Source organism: Typopeltis vanoorti, chromosome 12 (genome assembly GCF_054136105.1).
Source record: "Typopeltis vanoorti isolate ZY-2024b chromosome 12, IOZ_Tvanoo_1.0, whole genome shotgun sequence".
NCBI lineage: Eukaryota > Metazoa > Arthropoda > Arachnida > Uropygi > Thelyphonidae > Typopeltis > Typopeltis vanoorti.
In genome coordinates this window covers 80,562,955-80,575,316 of record NC_143560.1, presented here as the reverse complement: position 1 = coordinate 80,575,316, position 12,362 = coordinate 80,562,955, and the positions used below count along the sequence as shown (strand labels likewise).

Here is a 12,362-nt window from a genome sequence, read left to right as displayed (position 1 = left end):
TCATGTCCACAGACCACGCAGTTACAGCAGTAGCCTTATGACCACGTCACTTTGTCTTGCTGAAAGAGACAATTCCGACTTTCGTAGATCGGGTTACGCATCCGGATATCCGCCAGCCATACCCATCGATCTGCTCAGTAGATGATGTAGCGTGATTCGTTGTTTCATAACACAGCTTTGCAAGCTTCTACATCTCATTGTACACGCTCTTTGCACCAATGAAGACGACGCTGCGTGCAAAGTCGTTAGTAGTGCAAAGAGAGTAATGCGAGGCATTGCATATTGCGGTCCTACCATGGAAACCCATATTGTGAGCCTCGGTTCCGAATGTTTGTTGCGCAGATTCGTCTTCCAGTCGATTCCCGAAACTTCCGATTCAACGTGTCGGTAGACGAATGGCGGATTTTACATACTATCATTCGTAGTACCCTACGGTCACGTTCGGTGAATGTGGTGGAATCATCCACTGGGGCGGGGGCGGGGGCGGGGGGAAGGTACCACTTGCAGTTTATTCCCTGTACTTCTGTCCCAGTATGTTATCACTGATTGTTGACCTGGGATGGCCCAATTTGTCAACAATTTGCTGAAGAGATATGCCTACAACATAGCTTCCTATCACAATGCCACTTTCAAATTCTGTCAGTTCCCTTCTCGCAGCCATCTCACCCGGACACAGTTGCACCGACCTGGGAGCATCATATTTCTCCAGTTTATACTGGCTACAAAACATGACTCGTTTCATAGCACGATTCACCTTGCCCATGAGGCGGGGGGGGGGGTCTTTCCAAGCAGTGTGTATGTATAAAAGATTTAGATGGATAAATTTTGGTAACTTGGATATTTACTAAAATCTTTTTGAACAATTACAGTTTTTGGTTTTGAATGAAATTAATTGTGATAAAAAATATAAATAATATGAAGTAATATAAGAATAAAAGATATAAGAATACTTGATTTTAATATGGAATATAATCAGTGATGTCTCTTGGCAAGCGGTATCGCATTGTTATCACTAACAGATAACCACATTAACTCCAATTTTAATATCTACGACAAGTGGATGTTTTCTGGAATGAAAGGAATCCATGGGAACTGACTAAGCCACGAGATCATCACGAAGCACGCTTTTTATATCATTCGCTTGTATTATTTTCGCATCTATTCAGCATTTTATAAAATGTGAAGAATTGCTAATATTTATTCTGAAAATACCGATTGATTAAATAACATCGATCTTATATTGATGAAGAAATCCACTGTTACTCTTTTAAAAATAAAAGAAATTACTAAAGTTCTGCTAATGCAACAATACTTCATGTTTGAAGTTAAAAACCAGTGATCTAACTGTATCCAATTCATATGTTCTAAAAATTGATTCTAGAATGCTTTTGCTAGCCTAATAACTAACGTGAATACTTTGTTTATAATAGTTTGAATTTCTGAAAGAGTTTCATATAACTCATAACGATATGAGTTATATGGAACTAACACAAGATGTTCTTCTCTGAAACAGTGTGGGTTCCGAGATCGATTTTCTTGAGTTTACGGGATAGAAGAGTTTCTGGCAGAAAACACCTGGTGTCAGAGATCGAATAACTCGGGGCTGGTGGAAGAAAGGCTTAAAAACGGTTCCTCTAGTTGGCGACTAGAATAGAACTCAAGTCTTTCTTAGGAAAGATTACCATCGAGGATTCAAACGTCCCTTCCACTGAGCCACACAAGCATGTTCTTATACAATTACAGCTAAGCTTATGCAAATAGAGTCACGTCACTGTACCCAACTAGCTAATTCTAACATATCAGTATGTTAAAATTATTGATTAAAATGTTTTTGGAAAGGATACCGATAAAGAAAAGAAAAAAAAGAATTTTCATCCTTTGCGCTAGCCCGCCCGAAGATGAACTTAAATTCAATCTAGTAGCTGACTAGAGGAACTTTTTCTAAGCCTTTTTTTGACTGCTTACCGAGTTAGTCGATCTCTGGCACAGGCAAGTGGGTTTTTTCTCCCTGAAACTTGGGTTTTTCGTTCCGTAAACTCAAGAAAATCGACCGTAGAAACCACACTATTTCAGACAAAAAATATTGTGTTTGGGATCACAAGATGGCGGCACTTGTTAGTTGTCTCTTTACTGCAGCATGCTGCTTAATTAGTGATAGCCCTGGGTCAGCTATCTCTGATTGGCTACTGGTGGAGATTGTACTGTTCCCTTAGTCTCCAAAAGTTAGGCAAGGCTAAAACGACCTCGCCTAGTCCCTATACGGGTGTAAAAGGCGTTACCTGATTTTTTTATAATAGTGAATTTATAATGGGATAGAAAAAATAATTAACAAATCACTAATGCCTTTTAAGCCCATATAGGGAATAAACAAAGCCGTTTTAACCCTGCTAACTTTTGGAGAGTGAGGGAACAGTACAATCTCCACTGATAGCCAATCAGAGCTAGCTGGTCCAAGACTATCACTAATTATATGTGGGATCCAGTGAAAAGAGAGAGAGAGAGAAGTAACTGACAAGTTCCGTCATCTCGTGGTCCCTAATCCTAACACTATGTTTACTGCCTGAAAATTATTTGGGTTCTGCAGCCGATTTTCTTGAGCTTATGACACTAAAAACCCTAGTTTCAGAGAAAAAAATTGATCGCCAGTGCCAGAGAGTGGGAACCGGTCGAAAAAAGACCCAGTAAAAGTTCGTCTAGTCAGCGACAAGAAATTATCTTACGATGCTCTCTCTTCGGGTGATCTAACGCCATAAAGGGTACATCCACCTATACTGAGCTACACAGGTGCTAAGCGTGGTGCTAGGCGAAGCAATTTCACAAAATTTAATTTTGTGAATTTGCTTCTATAGTCCTACAAATCATTGTTATTTATATGCAAGTTCATTTTTGCTTTCGTTTCACCTATTTTTTATTAGTTTGTATTTAAGACATCTCTTATATTCTGCTTGTATAGCTCAGTGGAAGTGACCCTTGAATCATCTGTGCTAGGCCTCCAGAAATGGACTTAATTTCAAGTCTGGTCACCAACTGTAGGAATTTTTTCTGAAACCTTTCTTCGATCGGTTCCCGATTTAGTGGGTCTCTGGCATGGGCGAGCGGTTTTTTCTCCCGGAAAAGCTACTTTTTCGTCCCATAAACTCAAAAAAATCTACTGTAGAACCCACATTATTTCAGACAGTAACATATCCTGTTAGGGTTAGGCACCAAGAGATGGCAGCCCTTGCTTGCCCGTCTCTTCATTGTGGCCACTTATAATTAGCGATAGTCACGGGCCAGCTATATCTGATTGGCTACTGGTGGGGAATGAACTGCCCACTCACTCTCTAAAAGCTACATAGGGTTAAAAAGGCCTTGCCTACTCCCTATAAGGGAAAAAAAGCATTAGCTGATTATTATACGATTACATTTCTGACATATTTTGGTTTTCCATACTTATTTCTAATTACATAAGAAAGGTTATATATAAATAATTCTTAGTTACATTCACTTTTTTACACTTTCTCATTTGTTATCCTGTTATTAATAATATAGATTGTTATTCACTTAGCACAATGTTGTTTAATTGCACATTAGGAGTTCCTAATGTTCTCGTCCAGAAACTATATTCTTAACTGATTTTGATGAATTTTTTTAGTGATTTTTTCTCTCTCTCTCTCTCTCTCACACACACACACACACACACACACACACACACACACACACACACACACACACAACACATGAAAAGTTCATTCTGTTCAACTATCTCGACGATCGACTTGGTCAGTTTGATGAAACAGATCATTCTTCTACGTTGATCTTTTTCGAAATGAATAGAGGTCCTTATTGCATCTTGAAGGTATTGGGGAAATCTGTCAGGATATTTTCATTGTCTATTCTGCATACATGCAGGGGCGCGCCAGTAGTGTCTGGCACCTGTGTGCAAAACTTTAGTTGGTGCTCCTATACCCAGTAGCACGCCAGTAGTGTCCGGCGCCTGTGTGCAAAACTTTAGTTGGCGCCCCTATCCCCCCACCCCTCCAATAAAAAAATCACTTTAAAAAAACGTTTTTTTTTAAAGTATTTTCTCTTCTTTGGCAACTTTACTATCTTGGCGCCTGTGTGCGTCGCACACATTGCACATATGGCTGGCGCACCCCTGCATACATGTCGTCACACCTGTATTACTAAATAGTAAACATAGTTATGATTATTTGTATCTCACGTAGCTTCTCATTTAGCCAAAATAGTATATTTTCATTTATTATTGGAATCTCCAGATTTCTTTCGCATTTTTAACAATAAATTATCATGTGGTAGTGTTTCTGGTTCTTTATAAAAATTACAGGTTGCATGGCCAGCCAACGGTATGACTTTTGCCACAACCCACATTTTTGGTCGTAGACATGATAGTGAACTTTGAAAAAAAAAAAAAAAAAAACATTTTATAGAATGGACTTATTGGAAGTCAGAATACATTGTTTAAAACTGGACTTAGAATGAGCACTCCTTTTTACTGTTCTCGGTGCTGGGTTACATGAAAGTGGAACTAAAAGACTTTGCATATATTGCTCGTGATTTGGTATTTAGTAACTTCTCTATGCTGTAATTTTCTTCTACTGACTGGTATCCCTCAGCGATTTCAATGAACATTCTAGGTGGTCTTTGTTTAATCGAAGGAAAAAAGCAGATGACTCTGTCAGGAAGGCATGCTTGTAGAAAGGCAATTTGCATATCCGTGATATGATTCATTATGTGCTTTTACTGCATGACTCTGGTTATCAATATTTTCAGGTTACTGAAAATAAGAGCCAACAGGCTCTTATTTTATATTGACTCAGTCTAGATCTCCAGCTTTTATTTCGTGGAAGAGTGTTGTACGGTGCATTGGTTCATATTTTGAATCCCATATGTATGTCGCAAAGAGCCTATGAATTTTATCTATGCCTCATGCGGAAGCAACATCTGAGAGAAAAAACCAACCAAACAAAGAAAAAACAAATTTCAAAATTCACCACCAGGGGCGTTGTAAACCTTAACTGCATGGAATTTACATATCATACAACTTCTTAGGTAACGGGAGGGTTTAAAAAGATGGATACGGGATTTTCCCTTCATTCTTGTTCAATACCATCTACAGTGATGGCACTAACCTTGTGCCAATGTGCTTTGTTTGTGAAGCGGTACTACCTAACCAACTACAATGCTCTTGTTGCACTCCGCAAATTTCGTCACCTAAACAAATGTCGACGAGGTTCACTATCTCCACGTGCTTTACGACGAATGATTCGTTGTTTTTAAGAAACGGGATCGTTGGGAGTTAGACCTGGCAGTGGTCGTAAATCAATTAGTTCACAAGTGAATGAAGTTGCTGCTGCCATTATGGAGCAGGCCACAAATAACAGCGTTGGTTCCTGCAGCGCACGTGCTGTATTAAAACACGTGGATGTACCTCACACGACTGTCTAGAAAAATCTACGGACGATTCTGCATTTCTATCCATTTAAGATGATCTTGACACAGGAGTTTCCCCTCAGGACTTTGCAAGTTTACTGACATTTGCTTTAACATTCCTTGCTAGCATGGCGGGTCCGAGAGAATCTGATGCCCCCTAGGCAAAGAAAATTTAGGCGCCCCTATACATTGTCTCGATATATATATATATTTTGCCATACTCACACAAGCTCACGTACAAGTCTGGCTCCCCGAAGTTTTAGCACCCCTAGGCGATTGCCTAGGTTCGCCTAATGATAAAACTGGCCCTTCTTGCTAGAGTGGAGTTGGACGCGACGTAGCCGTAGGTGATTTTGTGGGAAGATGAGACTCACTTTCACCTGAATACTCACAGTTGCCAGGTATGGGCTACGCAAAACCCGCCTGTAATCCAACAAATTCCGTTGCATTCACCTAGATTTACCGTCTCTAGTGCCGGTTTACAGCTTCGTTTATCAATGGACCATTCTTCTTTGAGGATATTTTCCAGTCGGGTCCTGTGATGTGCTTAGTTACTGCTGAGAGGTATCCCGATATGATGAACAATTTTCTTGTGTCACAGCTACAACAGCATCTGTGCATGGATTCAGTCATTTTCATGCAGGAAAAATGACTCTCCGTACAAAAGATTCTTCGAGAACATTTCACGGAAGCTAGGGTGATCAGCTGTGTGTTTCCCATTGCATGATCGCTCGTTCATCTTATCGGATCCCCTCTGACTTCTGTTCTTGGGATTTCTCAAAAACAGGGTGTATCGGGATCATCCTGTAGCTTGTGAGCGCTGAAAGACAGCATAACGCAGCATGTGTGCAAAATCAGTCCCGACCAGTTACGTTCTGCCATTGAAATCACTCTGCAAAGGATGAAGTTTGCGGCATATCAGCATATTGAGCAATACAACCTCTGAATGCAAAAATAGAAGTGAAATAAAAACGTGTTATTTATGCATGTGTGGCTTTTCTCCTTCTTACACACACACACACACACCCAGAAAAATTACTATATCTAAATTCAGTACATCATACAGCACCTCTGGTGGTGAATTTCGTAACCTTCTCCCCTCCCCTCCAAAATATCGCTTCCACATGACGCACAATGTATTCCTGGAGCACTGGATTGCACTCCACAAAGCCTCAAACATGGATATTTTAATTTTGATCCATCTGTTTATCCACTGAGTGACAGTTCTAAGAGAGAGAGAGAGAGAGATTCGTTCTATAGCATAATAACTTACCATTAGTTTTTTCAGATTAGTGGCTATATGATTTTGGTTGATCTAAATGTGAAGTTTATATAAACTCTTTACACTTCCAGAAAACTCCATAGGTGTTCTATCTTACATGCACATGATGAAATTAATTTCTGCAGTTCCATGAGATTTACTATCAATGGGAGCCTATCTCGAGCATCATGTTCTGTTAACTTTCAAAGTGCTTAATGGGATTGTAAATCAGTTATGTGAGGAGAGCATTAAGATAAGCCACTGCCAAGTTTCTGTAACAATTCCTGGACAATACAAGCATATTCCACTTATGGCATAGCACATTATACTGATGTCAAACACATCCAGAATAAATGTCTAATATGAATGGATATACTTGATTGGCAACGATATTTATCACTCAGATGCGCCATCATCCGGTAGCATCCTCAAGCAAGAGGGTTGCAGCAGATGAGCAGCTCTTCTCCGTTTCTCTCGGTCTGTCGCCTCCATTATTCTTAAACCAGTCCATTCCACGATGTCATTAAACCACTCTCTAGTTGGTCTTCCATGTTATCTCTTCCCCTCAATTTTCCCTTGTGATATAGTTCTTGTCAGGTGTCCCGAAGAACCTCTCAGAAGATGTCCGGCAAATCTGGTCTTTCTTTGCATAATATTCTTGAGCAGTGTTCTTTCCATCCCAACTCTTCTTAAAATTTCTTGATTTGATATTCTCTCTGTATAGCTAATCTTTTCCATCTTTCTATAACATTAATTAAGCATTAATTCTTTCCATATCTCTCTTTCTGAGTGTCCATGACTTACTTCCATAACTTGCGATACTCCAAACTGTTGCTTTAACTATTCCAACTCTAATACCAATTTTAATATTCTTGTTTATTAAAATTCTCTTCATTTCCATAAATGTCAATTTAGCTTTGCCTATTCTATTTCTAATGTCAAACTCTGAAGTTCCTTTCTCTGAGATCCAGCTACCTAAATATTGAAATCTTTCCACTTCTAAAATATTTCCTCCACATCTTATCTTTACATTATCTCATATTTTTCTGGCCATTATCATTATCTTGGTCTTCTTTGTGTTAATCCTTACTCTGTACTCTTTACAGGAGTTTTCAATTCTTTGAACAATTTGTTTTAATCCATTTTCACTTTCTGCCATCACCACTACATCATCCACATATCTTAAGTTATTCGGATGATGATGTGAAGATGATTCTTCCATTTATTTTTATTCCTTCTTCTAAATCCTCAAGTGCCTCTCTAAACATTTGGTCACTATAAAGGTTAAACAATAACGGTGATAACTTGCATCCTTTTCTAACTCCTCTCTCCACTGGGAATTCTCCTGTTTCCTCTCCATTTACACATACTGACGCTGTTTGTGTCCAATATAATCTCTTTAAAATTTCCAAGTCATAAGAGTCAATATCAATATTTGTTAGAATATCTAAAAGCCTTTTATGTTTCACTGTATCAAATGCCTTTCAAAGTCTAGAAATCCCCAAAACAACTTTCCACCCATGGTTTCGTGTTTTCTCCCCAATAATTCTTAGACAAGTTATAGCCTCTCTAGTTCCTCTGTCGGTTCGGAATCCAAACTGTTCCTCATTCATTTCTTTTTCTACTTTACTCTTAATTCTCTCCAAAATTATTTGTGTCAGAATTTCCGCTGTGTGAGTTATAAGACTTATCATTCTAAAATTGTTACAGTCTAAAACTTCCGTCTTTTTTGGAATGGGGATAAAAATTTATCTTTTAAACTCCTCTGGTAATTCTTGTCCCTCATAAATTCCGTTAATAATTTGCGATAACATTTCAATACCTTTTTCACCTATATTCCTTATAAGTTCTATTTGTATACCATCTATTCCAGGGGATTTTCCTTCTTGCCTTTTTTGAATTGCTAGATTCAATTCCTCCCTCATGATGTACAGTCTCTGCCCACTATGCTCTTTCATTTGATTTTCTCCTCTTTCTCTGTCTTCATAAAGTTTACTTACATATTCTTCCCATCTCTGTAATATCTTCTCTTTTTCTATCAGAATTTCACCTCTTTAATTCTTGACTGTTCCAGTCCTTTGCATCTTTCTCCTTCAGACCATGCACTCATGGTAAAAACTAGTGTGCCGGGAAAACATGTCCAGCCATCAGTCTGCCGCCTCTGACTGTTGAAACCAGGCATGATAGACTTATTGCTCTGCGCTGTCTTTCTCTCAATTAATAACAGGAACCAAAATACATCACTCCTGCAACTCTTTTTCTATTACTCATTTGATGAGTTGTAACATGAGTTTTGTATTTGACGATCTTCGCAGTCCTTCAACTGCCTTTGTCGTCCAGCACCTCTTTAAATGTTGCATGCCCGACGATGAATTGATGTTAATTTATTTATTTATCACACCATTCTCGATATAATCCCTCGTCATTCTAACAAGGCAGCGATTTCAGAAACGTGCTTAGCTCATCTTGGCTATCTGCGTCATTCCCAGAAGTCACTCCGGTCACGACCTTGTAGTTAGCAAAGGCACTTGAATACAGATGCATAGATATATTATCCAATTCTCGGCCCGTTTATAGTTAGTGCATATCATGTCATTAATCGCGTGCTACCGGTACTTTCTATTTAGCATGCGGATGTTTCTACTTTGGCTTATGCGCGCGCGCACACACACACACACGTCTGTGTTTTTATATTTCTAAGTTAATTATTATTATTATTTTTTTTTTTTTTTCACAACGTGAAAAATATTGTGTGCACATTTGTTCATTGATATGAATATCACAGAATTCAGAAATAGAATTCAGGTCTTCTAAACTTTGTACACCATATTCTTAATACATTCTTAATAACAATTTAGTGTCTATTAGACTTAAAAGAAGTTTTAAAATGTAAAAATAAATTGATTTAACGAAATTAAATGTTAGCTATATCTAAATGCATCCTGAGTTCGTGAGTTGTGGTTGTCATAGATACCGTTTCATACATATTTTTTACTTCAGATATGGAGTAGTCCTAATTATTTTTGATGTGTGATTATCGATTCACAGCATATCTTATTAATCGTGATAGGACATTAAAATAAACTATTAGGGGCATTAGTATTCCTGTTGTCTTGCTATTTTCTTTCTTTTCTTCAGGGGCGCAAGTAACATATCGTTTGTTTTAAATTTGATTAGATTTCTCCAGTAGCCTTGAAAAACTTGGCCATGCTCTGAGAGCATGAGAGATAAGGTTGGGTTCTTTGGAACATTTGCAGCTGCGGCACGGTAGTATATCGCCAGGTTTACGTTATCGTCATCCCGAAAGTAATTTGTTAGCAGCATGTTTTCTTTTCGCACACCATTTAGGTTTCGCTCATTCTTTAACTCAGGTAAATATTTAATATAATAATATATATATATATATATATATGTATATATATATAACATTAACAATAAAAAAAAATCACCAATGAATATTGAATTCAGACCCGTTTCACAGAATGGAATTTATATAATATATATATATATATATATATATATATATATATACAGGGTGTTCGGGATAAATTTGACATATTTATAATTAATTATATTTTTCCGTAAGTTACATGTATTAACACACACTTCTCTTCATTTAAAAGTTTGGACCCTTCTTCATTCATATACAAGATGTCAGAAAGGATGGATAGCTGGAACCCACCTGAATCATGGAAGAGAATAACTTGTATATTATATATATATATATATATATATATATATATATATACGATTAACAGTAAAAAATCAGTAATGAATATTGAATTCAGACCTGTTTCACAGAATGGAATTTATATATAATATATATATATATATATATATATATATACAGGGTGTTCGGGATAAATTTGACATATTTATAATTAATTATATTTTTCCATAAGTTACATGTATTAACACACACTTCTCTTCATTTAAAAGTTTGGACCCTTCTTCATTCATATACAAGATGTCAGAAAGGATGGATAGCTGGAACCCACCTGAATCATGGAAGAGAATAACTTGTATCATGATGATTCGTGCCCGCCATCAAAATAAGGATATTACGACTGCTGCCCAATGCTCCCTGAATACAGTAAAAACAATCAGGCATGAACTAGAGACTTGCAATGGTGACTACGAGGATGTAGCAAGAAGAAAGATCCCTAGCAGACGATCTGATTGCGTTCGTACAGCAGAATTCCTCGCAAATCTGCAGGAACAGGTGTTGAAGAACCCTGGCATTGGAATTCGGGCTTTGTTCGTGGAGTTGCTAACTGTAGTCAAGCCCTGGATAACAAGGGTAGCCAATGGTAGGCCGTATGTATGGCAGCAGGATTCGGCCCCTTGCCACACCTCTGGGAAAAGTCAAAAATGGTTGTCTGAAAATTTCTACGACTTCACCAGTCCAAATGTTTGGCCTCCAAACTCCCCAGACCTTAACCCCATGGATTATTTTGTATGGGGCGCAGTTGAAAAAGACACCAATCGCACTTCCAGTAATACAAAAGCCCAGTTAATGGATAAAATTAAAACAGTTTTTGCGGCCCTTCCCAGGGAGACTGTAGCATCAGCTTGTTCGAGGTTCCGAAGCAGAATTGAAGCTGTGATCGATGCTAATGGTGGTTATTTTGAGTAAATCTTGTTGATAGTATTGTAATTAACTCTGCCTGTAATGTTTTTTTGTCAATTCATTAAATTTAATAGATACAAAGAAGATTTTCTTTTTCCTTACGAAACTGTCAAATTTATCCCGAACACCCTGTATATATATATATATATATATATATATATATGATTAACAGTGAAAAATCAGTAATGAATACTGAATTCATATCAAACATTCACAGAATGAGGTTTATAGTACTGTTACTCACCTCTTCTCCCTCATACATCAATTTTTTTGCTAAACAGGGATTAAGCAGTACCAGTCTGTTGCCAATACTTCATATCCTACCCTGTTGTTAATGATTTTTGGTGCTTAGGGAAGTTTGTGGTCAGACAGAATGAGAATTCCTTCAGATCCTATGTATTCAATAGAAGATGAAAGACATCTATGTCCTATTTTATTAAAATTCTCAAGAAAATTCTTGCATAAATTCTAGAACTAGATGTGGGTGCGTATGCAGGGGGGAATATAGCCATATTTTATATGCCTTGGAAATCAGTAACCCTTTCTTGTACATGACATATTGACACTTCATTGTAATATAAATTGCATGCCGAAGACCCAAACTATCAAAACAATATCTATCATACCTCTTCTTGAATTCATTTACAGATGAAGAACTCACAACTGAGTCAGGCAATGCATTCCACTCATTCACCATCCTCCAAGCAAAGAAAAATCTAGTTCTCACACCCTTGTTAACCACACTTTTCCTTAATTTCCAGGGATGACCTCTTGTTCTTCCATCACTATCACACAGCTAAAATATTTCCCCTGCATCAATCTTATAAAATCCTTTTAGTAATTTAAATGTTTCTATCATATCCCCTCTTCTCTGCCTATCAACCAACTTCTGCAATCCACAAGCTCTCAATCTATCAATGTAGGAGCATTTTGTACATCACTCACCAACTTAGTCACTCTCCTCTGAAACCCTCTCCACAACCTCCTCATCTCCAAGGAATCCAGGTGACCAGACTTGAGCACAGTAATCCAAATGTG

At 37.7% G+C, this 12,362-nt stretch overlaps 1 protein-coding gene across 1 annotated transcript in view; it reads left to right on the top strand.

The window, feature by feature from the left end:
* The first annotated feature begins 9,968 nt into the window (after positions 1-9,968).
* The window catches only part of LOC150100924 (alanine--glyoxylate aminotransferase 2, mitochondrial), a 226,867-nt gene continuing 224,473 nt past the window's right edge, over positions 9,969-12,362 (top strand). Inside the window, exon 1 of the mRNA XM_090401430.1 lies at positions 9,969-10,065. Coding sequence (XP_090257556.1) covers positions 10,017-10,065 — 49 coding nt within the window. The 5' untranslated portion in view covers positions 9,969-10,016. The remainder of the gene's footprint in view (positions 10,066-12,362) is intronic.